The following is a 20730-nucleotide window of genomic DNA, read 5'->3' as shown; positions in this document are numbered from 1 at the left end:
GGCTCCCATCATTGGTTTTAAAGAGTCGGTCAATAGATTCGGTTCGTTCATAAACGTCACAACTCTATTTGTTTTACCTTTGGCTCATTTACTTTCTTTTCCTAGTGTTTCCCTCTCTGTGTGCCAGCTGAGGGCTTTGTGCATGTTCTTCATGTCGTTGTCATCCAGCATTTTCAGCACCATTGCATTTTTGGACTGTTAAACCATATCCACATGAAAAGCAATTCACTTGTCACCCATCGATTTGTGGCAGACGGTTGTAAGTGGATGTTCCACGCTCTGATTACCCAGGTAACACTGTTGTATATTTACAAGCATATGGACAGGGCTAGCTCTTTTTGGTTTTGACGCTCTTTATTTGAAGAAAAAATACCACCAGTGCTGCCGCTCCATCTGGGATCACCCTGTAATCATTACAACAAGCTGAATTTAATTAACATCCCGTGGTCTCTTGGCACCACACTGCTTGTATAGTCTCTCCCCGTGTGTCCCCCCTTTTTTTCCTACCTTTGTCTCTTCAGGGCCTTCCTTAATAGGTTTATTTGCCTATACACAGCTTTAAATGTGCCTCTTGTATTTTGCATTCAGGTCCTTTAATCTGGACACACTTGTTCTAGATGACAGGAGTCAGAGATCAGCTAATTAATTAGCTTAGCACAGTGACTAGAAACAGGAGGAAACGGCTAGCCTTGCTCCAAACATAACCGATATTTTTTGGACTGGTTCAACCCGAGTTCGGAAGCGCTGTATTCAAAGTAGTTAAAACTCCATTCACCAGCTATATCAGAAAATAATACCTTTCTCCTGTTCTGCAAAACAAAGTACTTTGGATTTTAAACGAAATTTTTTTTAACAGTATACTACAGGATCTGATCATCCCAGAGCTGCTCCAATCTCCCCCACTGCAAATTTCCTTTGCATCCCTACGAGCACATTTGCATTTCCCCGAAACCGATCTCTTCATCCATCCTAAATCTCCCCACAGCCCGAATCCAAAATGTTTCACAAGCTTATTGCACTCCGGTGCCTCTGTAGTCTTTTTGACATATCACCTGTTGCCATGACCGTAGGGAGCTAAATCCCTTCCTGTTTTCTGCCTCGGTGCCCCACTTATCACTCCTGCCTCTGTAAGTATTTCTGGGCTCGGATGAGGAATTAACTTTTGGTTTCCCCTTTACTCACCCAGGATGCCGCCTCAGTCGAATCCATGCATTCTGATCAACCCGGATCCGTCCTGCAAACACTGCATAAAATATTGATCATGCAGAACAAGTTTTTATTTATTTTCTTTTGCCGCTGTGCTCGCCTTAATGCACACTGCGAGGGTTTCTTCCTAATGAGATTATGCTGCAAGTCATCTTCAGCACCGCAGATTTGATCAAAGCTTCACACATCATTGAAATTAGTGCTGTGTGTGTGTTTGTGTGTGTGTGTGTGTGTGTGTGTAAACCAAGGGTTAAAACACATCTTTTATTATAATGATCACTGAGGAAGGCCTGCGTGAAATACATATTATTAGTTATTTTTCTGCTTCTCTTAACAAGCTGCAGGCAGTGTGGAGATATGAGCTTGGAGTGATAGAAGTACATACATTAAAATGCCTAGCCAGGAAGCCAGTCTTTGTTGGGAGGCGTCAACTGGGAATAATCCGCGGATGAATGCAGCTCTGATCGCGAGATGCAGCCTGAGATCTCCCTCTGCGGAGTATCTGTGGAGCTAGAGTTGTTTGATACTATTAAAACATGTTGTAGCGGCAATCAATAGCAGCCTTACCTGTTATGCAGCTTTAACAGACATCCAATCATTTCTCTCTCTCTCGCTCACGCACACACAGGCAGCCCACAAGCTCTAAAGAAGAAAACACGACTATTTAAACGACTGTGGCCAATGCGGCTCCATTAAAAGGAGCCACTTCCAGCAGCAAGTGGTGGATTAATAACCTTTTTTTTTCCCTTTGTGAACGTAAAGAGGGGGGCTCTTACACTTACACTATGGTATCATTTAACATTTATTATTTTTATTTTAAATAATACAATAAATATACTACAAACGAACATAGGCTTTGGTAGAGTTACAAGTTCATCATGTTCTCTCCACCTCACAATTGTGGACATGACCTTTTTTTTTTTTTTCTTTTTTTCTTATATCTCTTTGTCTTTTTCCTCGCGCATCCTGGCGAATCAAACGTGGACTCAGATCATGCCGCTCTACATAATCATAACAAGAGAAAAAACTTTACAATTTCATGCATACAGATAGGTTTTAATGCTTCAAAAGACATACAAGAGTGGATGGCCACAGTAAACTTGGATTTATTGACATAAAAACCAATATATCTTCTATCCTCTTTTATTCCTTACACAGGTTTGACAAGACTGTGGAAACAAACAAACAAGACAAGACAAACGGAAAATCTACAAAATAAAATAAAGACAAAAAAACAAAAAAACAATGGCAGCATCACTGCTGGTTCTGGAAATTTACAAAAATTTGTTCTTATTTTATTATTATTATTATAATTATTATTATTACTGAGAGCAGAGAGTGTTAAATTTGGGTGTACTGCATCACAATGAAAAATAAAAGCCAAGGATCTACAAGCATATTGAGTTAACAGAAACGGTTCAAGTCACATATTTGAAGATTTCTTTTTTTTTTTTTTTTTTTTTTTTTTTTTACTTAAAAAGGAAACAAAACAAACCTATGTATGAAGAGCCGTAAAATTCTGTGGTAGATACTAGTGGTCATAAGCATAGAGAGTGCATAGTTTGAACACAGAGCATTATTACAATAAGAGCAAAAATAGCATTTTATTTATTTTTTTTTTTTTTGAAGCCGCGTGAGAAAACTTTTTCATCTGGCTGAGCCGGCAACTTCCACTGCTGTGTTAAAAGTCGTTTCCCATGTTTAGAAAAAGGATTTCAAGCCACGTTACTTTAAAGCTAAAAAATACACGTGAAAATCTTTGGTGGAAGGGTGTTGTACACCAAACATAACCTTTGGACCGTTTTCCCTTTGGCCTGTTCGCAACATGTCCACTTTTCAGCTCCATCACTACGATGCAGCACAGACGATCCAAGAAAAAAACAAAATATAAAGCAACGGCGCGCAAAAGCCAACCATAGTTTTCTCTCGTCATTCCAACATTTTGGACACATTTCTTATCTGCGCGGTCCGCCGAAGCAGGAGATAACATACAGCGCCATGCTGCACTCATCTGTGAGTGGATATGTAGGGAAATGGCATGCAAAATACCACCACTGAACATAAAAGATTTAAAAATTAATTAAAAAAAAAACAAAAAACAGATGCAGCAAAGATCCACCTGACGGGGTGAGTTAAGCGGGGGCTGCTGGTGATGGAGTATCATCGCCACAAATTCTTATTTTTTTTCATTCAAACAACACAAACTAGAAAAATACATAGCACCACAGAAGAGAGAAAATAATAGCACCTAGGTTTTGATTTCTTTGTGTTTTCATTCAAATGTGACATCATCTCCCACTGCATAGTTAGACAGACGAGTGTTTCAGGAAAACATACAGAAGCTGTTTATTAAGTTAATGATATTGTTGCCACCAAAGTAGGCGTTCTGTTCAGAGGGCACAACAAAAAAAAAAAAAAAAAGGAGGAATGTACTTTTTTTTTCTGTTCGCAAATCAACTGTCACATAATATCACAGAGCTGGTTTTCGTCTTTTTATTTCCATTTTGTTCTTAAATTACAACAAGGTGTGCTCCACATCTGCAAAAAGACAGGACTTCCCAATTTTTTTCTTTCAATTTCCAAGTCCAATTTCCTCTCTTTCGATGTCTCTCTGAAATTTAGATGCTGTCCCCGTATCCATGGTCTCCTACCTCAAAATTAATAAAGTCACATGCATGTTTTGAAGCCAGAAGCAATAAACATTACCGGGAAAAAATATACAGAATGTACTTACAAACATAAAAATTATTTTATATATATTTATATATATATATGTATAAGTCCCATTCCAAGATAATGGGGAGACAATTATGCACAAACGAAGCTCCTGTGGTGAATGGGCAAACCAAAACATCAAAAAGTGGGAAAGCAGGGAGATGAGGGAAAACAGGAGATCAAAACTGAAGAAGAGGAAAGAGCCAAATCAGATGGAGTCCATGGCAAACGCCGCGGCCGTCTGGAACGGCTGCAGCTCTCAGGGTCGCCTTCGTTCTTTGGGAAGTCGAAATCGAGTGTGGTGGCGCGGGGCTAGGTTGTATGTGACTGCGAGTGAGTGAGCGTGTACTGAGTAGGAGGCAGGATCTGACATCCAGTTTCAAAACTTGCATGTGATGGAGAAGGCACACTGAGGTTTCAAGGTTATTTTCCTCTATTCCTACAGAATTTCACTGTATTCTCAACTTGATTTTACTCATACTTGTTGCTTTATGGAAAAAAAAAGTTACTTTTTTACAAATAGAATTGTCCTGTTCTTTTTCAATTGTTTCTTTTTTCTGAGAAAACAAAAAATATGCTTTTTTAAAAAAAAAAAAATTCTCCATTTGCTCAGTGAAAAGTCTTAGCCGACGAAACAGACGGGCCCCACTTCGAATCCAAACTTCTGCGTGGAGCCGCCAAAGTCGTTGAACATGATGTCCACAAACGGCACCTGTTCCACCTTTGGTGTGTTGATCTCAAGTACTGTCTTTTCATAGCCCCTTTTCAGCTGTCGAAAGAGAGGGGAGACACAGCGGGAGGGAGAATTTAAAAACCATCGGGGCTTTTCTTTTGCAGGGCTCTTACAGACAGAACAGAAACGGAAAGTAGTCATCGAAGAAAAAAAAACACCCGGAGACACACACACACACATTCCTTTGACTTACCGCACAGCCATCGACCACGGCGCGGATGTAGGGGTTGTTATCGTAAGACATCTCCTCGTCGTTGGAGCCCAGGAAGCGGATGGCCTTGTCGTAGTTGTCCCGGTCCTGGTCGTGCCAGGCCACTGACTGGTAGCAGTTGTATGTCATGTTCTGCCTGGCTGCAGCGCTCAGCAACCGCAGGAAAGTCATCTGGACCACACCGATGGGGTTGCCCTCCGCATCCACGTAGGAAAGCTGCAGGAAAAGAGCAAAGATGAAGTTGAGCTTTAAAAAACAACAACAACAACAACAAAAAAGAATAAGGGGAGAGTGTAAAGAAAGAGCACACTGACAAGATTATCTGTCACACTGTCACGTCACCTGGGAGTCATTATGAATTAATTTGGTCTCATTTGTATTCCTGTCTTATTGTCATGTTGGGATTTCTGGGACATGTTTTCTTATTGACAACAGTGTCAATAGGAGGTGTCATCCGAGGAGTTAATAAACTAGCGTGCTCTGTGGAGGGCTCAAAGGAAACTCAAAGAACCTCCTTTTGCCAATAATATATAACGGTATATTGACATAATCATTAAAGCAGGAGGCTGGTGTTTATCACCTGTCAACCAATCCCATGAAAGGAACTAAACCAACAACACCTCAGTATTTTTAAATGTCCTGTTTTTGGTACTCGAGCCCGTTCGTTCCTACTGAAAAACAAGAAAACATTTAGTTTCCTAACTCTAACCCTAACAGCTCAAATGAGACTTTGGCAAAAGTTCCAAAAACAAAAAAAACCCTAAGACAACAAAATGTAGATTTATTGGTCTATTTTCATCTGTGGATCTGTACATATTCAGTGCACTACTGAATTTAACACCATATTGGGACTATATCAGACTGCAGCCCAACAGCAACCAGGGCTGATGAATGAAGCCAGAATGGAGAGAAACTGCAGTTCCGCAAATGATCACTTGAGGCAGGCTTCTGGTTTCCATTCATGGAACCTTTTTAAATGATATCAAAGAGTATTAAAGTTATGGATAATTAAGGGTGTGGACGCTTTGAGTGGCAGGGGAATGCCCTCACGGTTTGTGTGCTGTCTGTCGAGGTGTCCCCTCATGTCTTTGACAATTTCTGAATTAGCAGGACTCAGGCAGAGCCAAGATGGCGGCCACCAGAGGCACCACATTCCTCTTCGGGAATCGGAGGATTTGTCCGTCTTTATATGCAGTCAGTGTCTTAGACATCTAAAACTTATGAATGCATCCGTGGTTGTTGTTGGTTTTGATCTTTTATGAAACTTGGTGACACAAAAATTTTTAAATGTTGCCAGTCTCATTCCTGCATAACGTGCAAATATGTCTAAATGTTAAGATGAAGAGAACTGGTGCAGCTGGAGCGTTAACGGAGGAAAAACTGATGTTCAAAGTAATTGAATAAATACGATAAATATAACTAAACAAATAATGTGTCATTTGTGCAATTATGATAAAAAAAATATAACCAATGCGAGCAAATTATAGTAAAATTGTTGCGGTAATGATATGTTAACTGCCTGTTAACCTATAATTAACCTCGAATCCGGCTTTTTTCTAACTAGTCTTGGTGAAAACTGAGCTCATTAAGCTGATTGCAGGGCTCTGTAATCCCAGCTGATGAAATAACAGACACGGTTCATTTTTAATGTCTGCAGTCGTCCATGTGCATACCAACCATCAGGAACCCATTAGATCCACGCGGTCGCTTCGTCTTTCAGACAAAGGGGACTTACTGAAGGAAGGTAGAGCGCATGCAGCATCCATGCCATGCAGCCAGAGCAGAGTCCTTACATGTTCTTTCTCGACTTACTCTTTCTTGCACAAAAGCCAGAGCTTGCACACACATGCATATAACAAAAAAACAGTACTGACACTCAATTTTGACAATAACAGAGATCTAATCAGCATTTCCAGGTTGGTGGCAATGATTGATAAACTTTTGCCCTGTACTTATCGTCTCTGAGTGTCAGCACTGTGGCTCATCCTCTGAGTGGCCGGGTAGTCCCATGCTTTTATGTCTTTTACCCCGCCACTCCTTATCCCCCTCCATTCCAGCAGCGTGTGGATCCAGCCCGACATCGCCAGAGTAACATTACCTCTTCATCATCACAGTCGCAAGTCAACACTGACTGAGTACCCAGAAGCCCCTGGGTGGTGACTGAGTGCCTGGCCTGTCTGACTCGGAGCTACTCCGCTGGATCTAAGTAGTGTTTTAAGGGAGACGCTGGGAATGTAAGTGTAGCCGAATGGAAACAGCGGAGAGGCAATTTGTAGGGGGACAGATGAGCTTGTTGAGGCAAACAAGCCTCTGAGATGTTTTGTCCACACTATTAAACGCTCTATCTGCGGATGCTTCCTGAGTCACGGCAGTGTCGAGGCACGCAGTCACTCTTAAGAGATGCTCTCTTAATGTAGCAGAGGTATGGGAGAGTGGATAATAAAGTCGGGAATATCCACACCTCCACTTTTCTTTATGTTAAAATCCACCATATGCCAAATGTGTATGTTCCCCGTGTGGTGCACAAACCTCTCCTCCATTTCCTTGCAAGAGCATCCCTCATGATGTTGGACGGTGAGTGCAGCTTGTGCTGAATCATGCCCCCACCCCCCAATAAGTTAAAAACCAACCAGCAAGGTGCCAATGTCTATACATACATTATACAGCAGAACCAGAACCATGCAGAGCCTCAGGCACACAGAGTCCAGGCCTCAGCCCGGATTCTGTGACCGCAGGCAAGGCCACTTACCAGGGAACCTCTCTTGTAGTGACTATACCATGTGCCCGGTGAGTCTTTGGGCCATTTTGCCATTTTGCTCTGTAAAATATAAGAGGCATTCAGGGAAGGGAAAGGGACTTAAGTCGGGAGTCTGGCTTACCAGTTTACCACGTTTGAATTCACTGAACCAGGAACCAGGAATCTCCTTAACCCAGGATGTGAGCCTAGCCTAGGGGCATGGATCAACAAAGAGGCAGAGGAGGAGGAGGAAAAAACAGCAGTGTTACAGAAAGAAAACAGATCAGACAGAAATCCCACATCCCACTCTCAGTTTTTTTTTTTTTTTTTCTCATCTTCTGTTCGTCCTCTCAGGAGTCTTCCGGACCTGAAACGGCATTCAGTGAGATCAACATAAAACCAACTTTGTTTTTTGTAAACCACAACGCCATTTTGTACAGTACAAACTGTAGCCGGCGGCTAATTGCTCCTGAAAAATTCATGAGCGCACACTGATTAATTAAGAAACGATCGCCCGCGAGGAGCTCCTGCGCCGCGGCCTCGATCCCCCCCGCTGCGCTGTGCAGCCGCGGCTCGCTAACGTCGTTACGCCATCAAAAGCCGCGAATTGACCGACGGGGCAGCGCTCTAATGGTCCCCGCCATGACAATGATGAATTTCGCAATAATTAGAGAGAAGGGTTTGATACGGAACTGTCATCAGCGGCTTAATGCGTTAATGAATGATGGGCTGGAGAGCGCTTATCGCTGGGGGACGGCATACATTAGACACATGCTGAATCGGAGGTGACCTTCACTTGTTTTCACAGCGAGAAGAAAGGAAACAATATCCTTGCTTTGACTTTCTAGATTCCAGCGGCTGGCTTTGGGATTCTTTAGTGTGTGGACACTATTAAGTATGCACTCTTCTCGTAACTGTGCCAAACACACAAGGGAGTGATTTTTCTTTGTGTGTGTCACAGTGCAAAGTCTGACAGCACAGGCTTTTCTCTTCACCCCTGACACAAACGAGAAGAGCCCATCACCGGCGCGCTATAAAAAGTCTGCTTCATTATTCTGAGCTTAAGCAAACTCCTGCTCCTCTGAGGCTTGGTGAGTGGGATCATTAAAATGGCTGTAGCGCGGTGCTATTACACAGCCCTCCGCTTGTCAAAGGCGGCGTTCGCAGCGTCTCACCCCGACTTCCACACTCCCCTCCCTCCACGCGCTCGACGAACCAAAAATCTTCACGACGCGCCTGTCACCTGCCGAAGGCCTTTATGGGTGATAAAGTCCTTAATGTCAGTCTATCCGAAAATGGCACGGAGCACAATACGCGGATGAGTGAGTTTGAGACATGTCTCTTTGCAGCTACCGCCTGTCAGAACTAAACTGAGATTTTTGCATGTTTGTAAAATAACTTGGACCCTCGTGGGAAATGTGGGAAGAAGCCGATGAATCATCTCCCACGTCTTCTCGGTAGCAGCACATCACGCAATCTCACAGAGGCTAATTATACGAGTACACGACGAGGTACAACAGAAGTCACTGTTGCACACGGCGCCGTATTGAGATGTTATTTATACACTACGCACAGCAGTTAGTCCCAGATGTTAGGGGGAAAATATTTCACTTGTCTGAAGTATTTTGCTTACATTACTCCTCTGTCAATCAAATCACAAGCTGGAAGCTGAAAATAGTAAAAATATTTGTGGTTTTTTTTTACACTTCAAGCTTTTCTGCTGACTGTGGGTGTTGCATGTATGTGTGGCCAGACTTACCCCTTCAGACTTCTTATCTGGGTAGATGCAGCTTTCTCCTCCCGCTGTGAAGTTGCAGTAGACCTTGAAGGAGTCCCGAGAGCAGCCCTGGTTTGGATCGATCCAGTACTCACCTGAACGGATGAAGAGGGGGAGAGAGGGTGCAATTTTAGCGTGTCATTCATAATTTCATGCCAATGCTGCGCTCGTTTCGGGTTAAGGCGACGTTTAAATGGCGTGACCAAACAGACATCCAACGGCTACCGGCAACTAAGGCTGAACGAGATGACGTTCAACTCGCCTAGAACAAAGACGAAACATGGGTTCTGAAAGCATATAACTCCAATAGGTGGTTGCAGTCTGTATTCATCATTCAGAAGGGGAAACCAGGAGAACTACTGTCAGGAAGAGGCTAGGAAGAAGATGATGATATTTCTAGATATCCTAGATCCTATGGAGGGTCGCTTCCCAGCCCTGGACAGGTGGCTAGTCTATCGCAGGCCTAACACAGAGAGACAGACAACCATTCACGCTCACACCAATTTAGAATCACCAACTAACCTAACCAGCATGTCTTTGGACAGTGGGAGGATTCGAAGAACCAGAACCTTCTTGCTGTGAGCCACCACACCACAGGCCGCCCTCTAGATGGTCATGATCTAATCTGAATGTGCAGATTAGACCTTGACCTCTGACCTTTGTTGCTTTGCTTACTTACACCACTTCTCATCTCGTGCACAAAGAAAAAGGGGCCACGGGGGTCAACCGATCGATTTGGCGTGTCTAACACTAACATTTGGCGTGTCACTAACATGACATATGCTTCAGTACCATACACAAATTTCACGTCTCTTGGTCTCCACTGTGGATCTGTGCAGTGTTACCAGCAGTCTCACTAAAAATGATTTCGTTTTGTACCGCTTAAGGCAAACAAACTTGTAAAACATAATTTACAACCGATTCATGATTGTTTGTACTTTCTAGTAAATTCACTATTAGTAATACCCTCAGGTTAATATATTTTAATTTTATTTTAAAGTCAAATTCTAGTGTTAGGGAAACCATGCATCCCAGTTTGAGAGATCCACAAGAAAATATTAAAATAATTATTGCTGCTTGTGCTCTAACCCATCACTGATGCTCAGATAACCTAAAGTACTTTAGCTAATTAACTAGCAATGGCAAGTGTCATGCAGCGGATGGATTATCTGCAGATGTATCCAAAATACAGCGTGTAATGATATTTGACTCCACGGCGGCAACTAATGATTATCTTCATTATCAACTAATCTGCTGATAATCTTCCCAAATATCCACTTAATCCTTTTTGCATATAGAATTTTTGATAACGCGGAGAATTGCAAACTGGAGCCGAGGAAAGTTTCAGGGGACTTCGTTGATTACCATAAGGGGGAATCAGTCGCCCAACATAGCTCAATATACAGAAGAGTGAAGAGCACACATTAAGAGAAGATCAGATCTTCTAAGTCTGTGTGAGAGGATGGATTTAACAGAAGCTCTCTTTTTTTACTAAATATGTTACAAACCATCGGGGAAATCGGGGTGGCAGAGCTGCAGGTCCTTGCAGGTACGAGCAGGGTTGGCCTGTGTGCCCAGTGGGTGCTTCATCTGCTCGATCTCCAGCTTGAGGGAGTTGAGCGAGCCAAAGATTTCCTCCATGCCGTCGTCGTAGTCCTTGTAGTTGGCGTCCATGGCTGCGTCGTCCACCATCTGGCTGGCGTCGATGTTCCTGCGCGTCCTGCCCTTGATGGGAGCGTGGATGGGGAGCGGGTGGATGACGTCTCCGGGAGGGCCCTGTTGTGGAAAGGGAGGAAAGGCGAAGAGGCGAGTGCCAGTTAGTAATGAGGATGTGGTTAATAAAAACGTTCATGAATATATGAATCATGGCATTTACTTACAGGAGCGCCAGGAGGTCCTGGTACACCACTCTCTCCCTTTGGTCCAGTTTGACCCTGAGCAGGACAAATAAAACAAATGCTTAATATCGTTACAGGGGGGTCACGATAAATACTTGCTGTCGTTTCTTATAGAAGGCAGCTCTAAGTATTCACTTACCGATGACCCTTTAGCTCCTTTGGGACCTGGAGGACCCTAAAGACACAAAGATGATAGAGAAATCAATACCGGTTCACTCGTTACACTTGAGGTCGTACGACACGTGATTAGTGTAGTCTTACAGGTAATCCGGGTGGGCCAAGGGGACCAAGTGGACCTGAAGGACCAGCAATACCCTGAAGGAAAAAGAGATAACAGAGGAAGACTTATTTAATCCTGAGGCAAAAGTCTTGACTAGAACAAGGTATTTTAACACCAGTATGGACTAATTATGGTACAAATACAGCCGGCCTGCTTTTTTTTATGCAGAATTATGAGTGTGTGTGAGAGCATCCTGGAGGCTGGTGACTCCAGTCCACTTACATTGTCTCCCTTGGGACCAGATGATCCTGGAGGACCAGGAAGACCTCTGTCACCCTTTTCTCCTTGTTCACCTGGGGGTCCAATAAGACCAATAAGACCTGGATGACCCTGAGGACAGAGAACAAAGTACATTATCAATACAACGATCAAAAATACACCATCACAAACATTACTTATATCGATCTGGCACACCCTCTAACGATTAGTTCTAGTAGATCATATATTTCAGTCAGCTGGGAAGGTGCTGGAATTACTTACCTTTTCTCCCTTTACACCAGAATCTCCTTTCAAACCAGGTAAACCAGGAGGACCCTATGAGAGAAATGTCACATTGGAGAAGAGATAACGGTTATTAAGATCAGATGAGATCAATCATTTATGTAAGATACTTTAATTCAAAGGCAAGAAGTCCTTTCTACTCACCATAGGTCCAGGAGGTCCATCAGGGCCTGGAGAACCAGGTAGACCTTGCTCTCCCTGCAAAGAAATACCAATTACACTGCTGACAGGTCTACACCCTTAGCTATATGCTTTTAACGATACTACAATGTCAAGATATGGATGTGATGAAGACATGTGTTGGTGAGAAACACCCTACTTACAACTGCACCAGGTATCCCCCTGAGACCTTCAGAACCGGGCTTGCCAGGTGATCCCTGAGGGCCAACAGGACCCGTCTTTCCTTGGGGACCTTCTAGGCCAGACTCTCCCTTTGACGCAAAAACAGGGTTAGCACAGACTGTTAGATTTATTTTTTTCTCATTTTCTTCGTACCATCAAATAAAACATTAGAAGTGAAGATAAGTTACCTTGGCTCCCTTCTCTCCTTGTCTTCCTTCAGGTCCAGCTGCTCCCGGAGGCCCCTGTTTAGAAAAAAAAAATATAGAAGACAAAGATTAATGTTGTGGTATACAAAAGACGGGACATGTTAGGATTTTGACGCGGATAACCCTCTGCAAGCGCAAGAAGGTAAGAGCGCAGGATGGTACTTACTCTCTTTCCTGGTGGTCCAGAGGGACCAGATTCTCCAGTGGGTCCAGGTGAGCCCTAGTTTAACATAAAAAGGAAAACAATTTAGGATTTAAATAGCTACTATCATTTGTCATTAACGACACACAGCATTTTGTGGAATGAACACAAACACTCACAGCTTGACCGGCCTCTCCGTCATCTCCCTTGTCGCCAGGTGGACCATCTAAGCCCTGAATTAGAATAGAACAGAACCTCAGTTACGATGCTCCACATTAAAAACAGTATAAAGTCCAAAGTTTGCGGAGTCCATGCACAGATGATGACTGGTGCCATACTTACAGCTGGACCGGGCTCTCCGGGAGGTCCTGGGTCACCGGGGAAACCACTTGGACCCTGAAATTCAATAAAAGCTGCATAAAATTTTCTGACGTGGCATATTTGCTGTCACTGCCATCGTCCTTGTGCATCGACTTTTACTATAAAATGCATTTGCTGAAGGTGGAATAGAACTTACCGGGCTGCCTTTGGGGCCGTCATCTCCAGGAGGACCTTTAGGGCCAGGAGGTCCAGCAGCACCAGCAGGACCAGACTCTCCCTTTTCTCCACGCTCTCCTCTTGGACCCTAGAATAACGTGCAGGATATTTGCAGATCAGATCATTTGTAGTTAATTTTTTGATATAAAATTGAAGAAAATGGAATCAGATAACTCACTGGTGGACCGTTTTCTCCCTGTAGTCCGGGCTCTCCTGTTTCACCAGCGTCTCCCTGATGGGGGAAAAAAAAAGGCGGGGAGAGGTATTAGTGGGTGAGAGAGAGACACATGCATTAACAGTAAGGTGATTTGTTGATCCAACATGGTTCTAAAATTCCCATCATTTACAGCAGCCCTCGGTGTCCCGGCGCCCTTGTCACCCAAATGGGAATAGAAAAAGATGACACAAGAGATTTCAATCCATCAACGCGGGCAGATTGGGCGGCTGGAGCAAGGAGGGCGCTGACCTCACTGTTCTCCCTAGACCCTGCCCATATATCTTGTCCTCGTCCTCTTGCCTTATTGGATAGTTGCCCTGTTGACTCACCTATATGCCAGGCTCTATCGTTATTCACTGTCACATAAGCGTACAGTCCTCTCTTGCCTCTCTGGGGGGTTTAATGCAGATGCGGGAGGCTGCACCTGTTACGCAAGAAAAATATTCACCCCCGTGTCATGTTTGGGAGACAAGGAGCCGATCGATAGCACAGTTCTGCGGAGCCAACAACAAGCTGTGCAGTGATGTGTTATGATAAGCACATCCAAGGCTCCCTCTAGCACGAACAACAGCTCCGCATTGTGAACATCAACCGATATTCTAAATTAGTGCCTTGGCCGTTTTCCAAAACTGCTCTTGCTGCTGTCAAGAAATTCACTCTAAGCAGTTGGTATGCCCGTTTAAAAGCACGACTGATCCTTCTGTATTAGCAGCGCGCGCTGGTCTTTATGCAACGTTGCATTCGAGGAGCCCCGCACAGATCTTTACGTCCAACAAAGGGCTGCTGGTAAAAAAAATGCTGAGAACAGGAAAGGCACGGGGCATGAAAGACAGCTGCTCGTCACAGATATATGAGGGTTGTGTTTACAGAAAATGCCCGGGCTGCCTGCCAGCTCCCCGGGCTGGCTAATAAAATGCCACATCAGCTGAAGCGCGATTAGCCCAAAGAGTATTGTGTTTGTTTGCACGGGATGAGGACAGGCTATCCTCGGGGACATTATGAAGGACCAAAAGGTGATTCTATTGACTGAATCAGATAAAGCAAATCACGCCATCACCACGGACGGACAGCGAAAGTGCAGAGCGCAGCACTCTGGCGGAAAGCTGCCAAAGCAGGCCTTTTCATAATGAAATGGCAGCGACAAACGAGGGCCGCGGCTGATTTTATGAGAGCCGTCTTTAATAATGCATCCGTCCTCTTAGAATTCCAGCGTGATGCCTTTGACTGTTTATTCATCACTCCCTCCACCCAGCAACACTGTCAGGGGATGTGCAGCCTGTCCATTAGATTTGGTGTGCATCTGTCACTCTGTGTGGCAGGACAAAATGATCATGGCCCATTTAAAAGGGTATCATATAAATAGGCGTGTGAAATATTAATGGCTGCAAAAGCCTTGTAAAGAGAGATCGTTCCCAGTCTTTACCAAAGAGCACTGAAACGCTGAATCTGCCTTTTTTCAAAAGTGCTGCAAGGCTGGCTTCTCCTCTCTGGAAGGTGGGTCACGGAACACAAGCACACACAAAAAAAAAAAAAACACCGTATTCACATGAGATAATGTTCTGGGAGACAATGAATGCACCACTTCTGTGTAATTATGTGCACAGAATTTCCTCTGAAAACGATGAAGCACCACTCCACCCACATCTGTGTAAGCTACATAAAAGCCATGAATGGTTACCTTTTCTCCAACAGCACCAGGGTTTCCAACTCCACCAGGTGGTCCCTGAGGGCCGTCAGCTCCTGGGGGTCCGGATGGGCCTCTGGGACCAGGGGGCCCAGGTGGACCCTATAGACATGGGGGGAAAAAAAGCATTTTAATTGCCTATCCCCTACTAAATAATAACACAAATGGGTATAAACTGAACTCTTACCATTTGGCCAACATCTCCAGTTTCACCTTTCTCACCAGGTGGACCAGGCAAGCCCTGAAGAGTTTGCAAAGGATTTAATCACGCTGCTTCATTACTCCCATACACATTTCGTAATTTATATCATTCAACTAGTCGTAGGCCGCACCTGCAGCCCAACTGGGCCTGGAGGTCCGGGGAATCCTCTTGATCCGTCGTCTCCCTTCTGGCCAAACATACCCTGCTGACCTCTGGGACCAGGCTCACCATCTGCACCCTGCACAGTGCAAACAGATGATGAGGTGCAACGCACCGACAGGTAGATGTTACATGATCTGAAACCACGACCGAAGAAGGACACTTACAGCAGGACCTGGAGCTCCGACGGGTCCTTGAGGGCCAGTTGGACCGGGTGGACCCTACAAGAGAAACATGTCAAAACGAGCTAGTAGCTAGGAAGTAGAAATGACGAACGAATAGTGACTTTTCTTTAATGCTGCGAAGGGACAAACGGCTTACATGCTCTCCTTTGTCGCCCTTGCTTCCTTTCTGGCCTGGCTCTCCAAGCTCTCCCTGTGAAATGAAATCATCACGGCGTGAAAGCGTTACCACACACATGGGGGTGGGGGATGAATAAATGTTAAATAATATCAAACATTCCCCGAAACAGAAGATGACATATCAAAGAACGCTAAACAGCTGTATCCAACCTTTTGAGAAGACTTATTTTTTTTCAGATGTGCCTACAGATATTTCCGTTACATCTCTCCTTCTGTGACAAATGGTGACAAAAAAGACTTCACATTTGAAGGGGGCTTATCGTGATGGCTGAGTCACTGGCAGTGCCTGCTGCCAGAATAGAAAAACTACTAAAATCTTCAATGAAGGAGCTTGCCCCCTTCTTTCGAAACTTCGGCATGCTCTGAGAAAGTGTTTCTGCTTTTGAGACGACGCTCTTCGTGAGGCACCATTAGCCTCTTAAACATCAGCCCCGGAGTTGTCCATTCCCCCGCGGACAGGACTCATAATGAGAAAGTGTGTGAATGTGTGTCAACATTAGCTTGCAAGATCCTCTTTATCTGCATGGCAAATACCCTCTGTATTCTCCGTGTCCGTCGACACCGCGGGGACTATTGTAAGGCCGGTTAAGAACCGAGGCGTTCTTCAAAGGATAAGAGATTATCCTCTGAGAATCTCTGTAGCTGATCTTCCTGCAAATGTTTTTGGAGGGGATGAGTGGTCGCTCTCGCTCGTGAATACTAAAGGGTCACTTTCACACATTCTGTCGCTGCCAGGAAACTCCTCCCTCTCCTCTGCCTGTTTGTGCAGAGAGCGGTACAAAGCAGCAACAAGGCCGCTTTGCCATTTAAAGATCTGTTAATCGATGCAAACTCTGTCAGACAAATTCCCCTAAGAGCATTTAAGGTCACAGAGAAAGAGGCAACGGAGGATATCTGGCTGAGCACTCAGCTGCAAAGTTTTTGTGTCGAGCGTAAGGTGAGAACTCTGAATGCACATAGTGGTGTGTGTGAGAAACATCAAATCACTTCAGTGCACCTTTACTAAATTGCATTTCTTCACTTGGATGGGGGATCAAGTAATGGAAAGTTCACCTTGTCTCCGTCCTCTCCAGGTGGTCCCGGAGGTCCTCCTGGTCCTGGCAGACCCACAGGTCCCTGAATGCCATCTCTTCCGGCCGGGCCTTGAGGTCCTTTCTCTCCCTGAAAATGCAATACAGTACAAAAACATGTTGTCAGCTGGGGAAAAATAGCAGCCAATTTGTAGGGCACGGTGATTTCTGCTGTTCTTACCGGTCCACCTTTCTCTCCAGCGGGGCCAGGAGGTCCTTGTGGGCCTGAACGTCCGGGGAGACCTGTAGGTCCAGCTGGGCCAGCAGGACCACGCTCACCGGGAGAACCCTACAGCACCGTGAATTAGTTAGTTAATGCAACCTTATCAAATATGTCAGACCTCTATTATGTGCGTGTCATTATATTATGTACGAGCACGGAACAACCAAGGGTGGAAACTTCACTATGAGGACAAATTGAGGATGTGGATGCGGTAAATGGTACTCACAGCAGGGCCAGGTGGGCCGTGAGGACCCTCATTCCCTTTCAGGCCGTGAGCCCCCTGCAGAACAAAATAAAACGAAAAGCCTCAGAAAACAAACACATCTGCCGGGGAGGCACACATCCTCCCTTACACTGGACGCCCTATCTTCAAACAGGCTCAGCGTGAGATGGCGAAACCTCCCACAGTCTCCGAAGCGGAGGCTGAGAGCAGATGGGGAGGAGAATTTTCTCCGAAACTTCTGCAAGCACGTTTAACATTACAAAGAAGCCGGTGTCATTTCTGAATCCTAAAACGATTTCTTTCTAACAAGCCTGCTGTAAGAAAATTGCATTGCATAACCACAAGGACACGACTTTATCAAGTTAAAATGAAACTATTCCTCTCCGGAATACCCATCTGATACCATCTCTGATTATTAAGGTTCACCACCTTCGTACTGCAATATAATAGCACAGAACTATTGCAATAACGAAGCTGTGAGGGATATTGAATTTATCTGTAGGTATTATACACAGCAAGATGCGATACTAACCACCGGGCCGGGCAGACCTCTCTCGCCAGGGAAACCTCTTGGTCCGGGAGGGCCGTCCTTACCGGCTGGGCCTCCAGGTCCAGGGTCACCCTACGGGGGAAAAAGCACAACGTCACGTGTGCGGTGTTATTACATCTATGCCAGCTTGTGGAGCGCTGAGAAAAATATATTAAGCTGAGGTTCAAGTTTCACCTTTGCTCCTTCTTTTCCTGCAGCTCCAGGTAGACCCTGCTCACCGGGTGGGCCTGGGGGTCCAGGGTGGCCTCGATCTCCCATGGGTCCAGTCTCACCTGTTGGTCCCTACGATTTTAAAAAATTAAATAAAATCACAGATAGATAAACCACAGTATAAAGAAAGCAGAGGACACAAAATCAGCAACTGAAATGCGGAAATATGTATATATTTTTTTTCATGTTTCTCCATCTATTACAAATCGCGGTGAGGAGAAGCTCAGCATTTGCTGCGTGGGAGGCTTACTAGTCATTAAAGCCACATACAGCTCCGTTATCATGAATGTTCTCAGCTGGCAGCGGCAGAGTGGCTGGGAGGGAAAGTCTGTTAAATGTTTATGCATAATGGATGAAGAGCCCGCTGCTAATATGAAAGAGGATAAACAACACTTAACTAATGGCTCTTGAGATATAGGTAAGAGGATAAATCAATTTCTGCTGGACTGAAGGCATGCTGAGAAAGTGTTCCTAATGATCACTTATGGGGGTTCTGTTGTCTTTTGTACATATAAATGGATAGCATCACTTTAAGAGCGCTGGAATATTATTTTTTTTGCACATAATGGAGACTTGCACAAAGAGATGTGTTGTGCAAGCGAAACAATCGCTGTTAATACGTGCGAGAGAGACATCACGGCGACTCACCTGAGGTCCAACCACACCTGGAGGACCGGGAGGGCCTGTCTTGCCTTGGAATCCCTGTGTATTACCAAAAAAAAAAAAGCAAAACTCATTAAATTGTCATAGAACTGACTCAGTGGAAAACAGTAATAATACCAAACTTGTTTACTCACAGTCTCTCCTCTCTGTCCAGGATGTCCAGGCAGTCCATCTTTACCGGCAGGTCCCTGGGGAAATTCACAAAAAATCAAATAGATTTACGATAAAAACAATCAAAGAAAAGGGTATAATACCAAGAAGAAAGTCTGGACTCACAGGAGGGCCCTTTGGTCCTGGGAAACCTGTTGGTCCCTGAGGCCCTGGCAAACCCTGAAAGAAACACGTGACTCTTAGTCAATAATCATCTTTGATTGAATCTTAAATATATATAATGAGAATAAAGTTTCTCTTGATGACGGTGTAATCGTACATACCCTCTCACCGGGAGGTCCTGGTGGGCCGTCGTTTCCTGAGTTACCCTGAAGGGACAGAACCAACGTTTAGCTCGTACCGTAACGCATGCAAGACAGTGGCAGCGAAATATGTTACGCACCTTTGGTCCAGCTTTTCCTGTTGGTCCTCTTGGTCCCCTCTCTCCTCGAGGCCCCTTGAGAGAGAAATAAAAACAAAATGGGGGATTCAAATCATAAAAAGGCTCCTGAGAGACACTAATGACCTGAAAGTGTTGAGCCTAATTATTGTCTCGGTTTGGATTTCCTTCAAGCGTGCCAAGGCAGAACCCTCCACTTCTGCTCGGGTGCCAAGCTCGCCATCTGTATATAAGCACGAGTCTGCTGAGTAAGACTAACCGTTGGTCCTCGCTGTCCGCGTGGGCCCGGCTTTCCTGCTGTTCCCTGCAGACACAAAGAACACACGCCATGATCAAAGGAGCGCCACTCACGCCATTAAGAGGCTGCGTCCTCCAGAAGAATTAGCCTAATGGCAGCAGACAGTGACATTTGCAGGCGGGTCTCAAAAGAATCGGGCCGGTTAGAAGATAGGAGATTGTCTTTTATCATCAATTAGGAGTCACCTGTGTCAGAATTACCATTACCATTTATCATGAGTCATATATGAGCCATTGCTTCCTCATAAAATTACACTTTAATATACAGTATTACAAAATATAATCGCTTTACGGCAACGCCACAATTACAGCGGCTACATTCAACTTTAATGAGAGACAACAATTACGTTGTTTGCGCGGCTTTTAAGTTTCAAATAAGTGTTGTGAAACTGCTTTAATAGCGCTATTATCTCTTTCTGTCTGGGAGCCTGGTCTCGTTAAACTTCACAAATGTTTTGTGAAGATGAAAAGCTTTATGCGCCCTGCCCCCCCTCGTGGTGGCAAACCATTACTCTTGCAGGCGAGCTAATGGGCCGTCCCTTAAACAAAAGAAAATGAAGCATTGCTTAAGCACCCCAAAAGCGATGAACAAAAGCTTCTGGTGGTGCAACATGAGTAGGGGTAAGCAGCAACGAAGAGGGAATACAACTGTGTTGCTGCCGTCCTTGGTAGAAGTCTTTGCTCCTTCGCCTCGGGTTGGTGAATCTGGAGCTGGGTTTCAGCGTCTGAAACCAACTACTGCAGGAACGAGCAGAATAACGACTTACCCGAGTTCCTTTCTCTCCGTTGGCACCGGGGAAACCTTGGAAACCTTGAGATCCCTGCGTGCGAGAACGAGAGCAATTAATCATTTGTGAGACAAACCTAAAACACAATATCACTTATTCATTCCCTGAGATACGCTAAGCTTATTAAATACAACAGGAGCTCGTGCGCTCATAAATAAAAGCCGCATTTAATCATATTAGCAAATGACACCGAATAGCATATTTATATCCCCCGCTCTTTGATCAGAAATCTTCGAGCACGTTCAGA

General features: G+C 44.6%; 1 protein-coding gene across 1 annotated transcript in view; it reads right to left on the bottom strand.

The window, feature by feature from the left end:
* Positions 1–2296: 2296 nt before the first annotated feature.
* Positions 2297–20730, bottom strand: part of col5a1 (procollagen, type V, alpha 1) — a 67926-nt gene continuing 49492 nt past the window's right edge. Inside the window, exons 32-66 of the mRNA XM_084572765.1 lie at positions 20463–20516; positions 19658–19702; positions 19402–19455; positions 19283–19327; positions 19125–19178; positions 18983–19036; positions 18834–18887; positions 18150–18257; positions 17958–18047; positions 17429–17482; positions 17161–17268; positions 16963–17070; positions 15869–15922; positions 15715–15768; positions 15519–15626; positions 15374–15427; positions 15181–15288; positions 13464–13517; positions 13266–13373; positions 13091–13144; positions 12928–12981; positions 12773–12826; positions 12589–12642; positions 12382–12489; positions 12203–12256; positions 12038–12091; positions 11780–11887; positions 11539–11592; positions 11417–11452; positions 11260–11313; positions 10888–11155; positions 9362–9474; positions 7745–7813; positions 4848–5081; positions 2297–4690 (exon numbers count right to left, since the gene is read on the bottom strand). Of these exons, the coding sequence (XP_084428891.1) occupies positions 4544–4690; positions 4848–5081; positions 7745–7813; positions 9362–9474; positions 10888–11155; positions 11260–11313; positions 11417–11452; positions 11539–11592; positions 11780–11887; positions 12038–12091; positions 12203–12256; positions 12382–12489; positions 12589–12642; positions 12773–12826; positions 12928–12981; positions 13091–13144; positions 13266–13373; positions 13464–13517; positions 15181–15288; positions 15374–15427; positions 15519–15626; positions 15715–15768; positions 15869–15922; positions 16963–17070; positions 17161–17268; positions 17429–17482; positions 17958–18047; positions 18150–18257; positions 18834–18887; positions 18983–19036; positions 19125–19178; positions 19283–19327; positions 19402–19455; positions 19658–19702; positions 20463–20516 (2883 nt within the window). The 3' untranslated portion in view covers positions 2297–4543. The remainder of the gene's footprint in view (positions 4691–4847; positions 5082–7744; positions 7814–9361; positions 9475–10887; positions 11156–11259; positions 11314–11416; positions 11453–11538; positions 11593–11779; positions 11888–12037; positions 12092–12202; positions 12257–12381; positions 12490–12588; positions 12643–12772; positions 12827–12927; positions 12982–13090; positions 13145–13265; positions 13374–13463; positions 13518–15180; positions 15289–15373; positions 15428–15518; positions 15627–15714; positions 15769–15868; positions 15923–16962; positions 17071–17160; positions 17269–17428; positions 17483–17957; positions 18048–18149; positions 18258–18833; positions 18888–18982; positions 19037–19124; positions 19179–19282; positions 19328–19401; positions 19456–19657; positions 19703–20462; positions 20517–20730) is intronic.

The sequence above is a fragment of the Chelon labrosus genome (genome assembly GCF_963514085.1).
Source record: "Chelon labrosus genome assembly, chromosome: 22".
NCBI lineage: Eukaryota > Metazoa > Chordata > Actinopteri > Mugiliformes > Mugilidae > Chelon > Chelon labrosus.
This window is presented reverse-complemented; position numbering and strand designations above follow the sequence as displayed.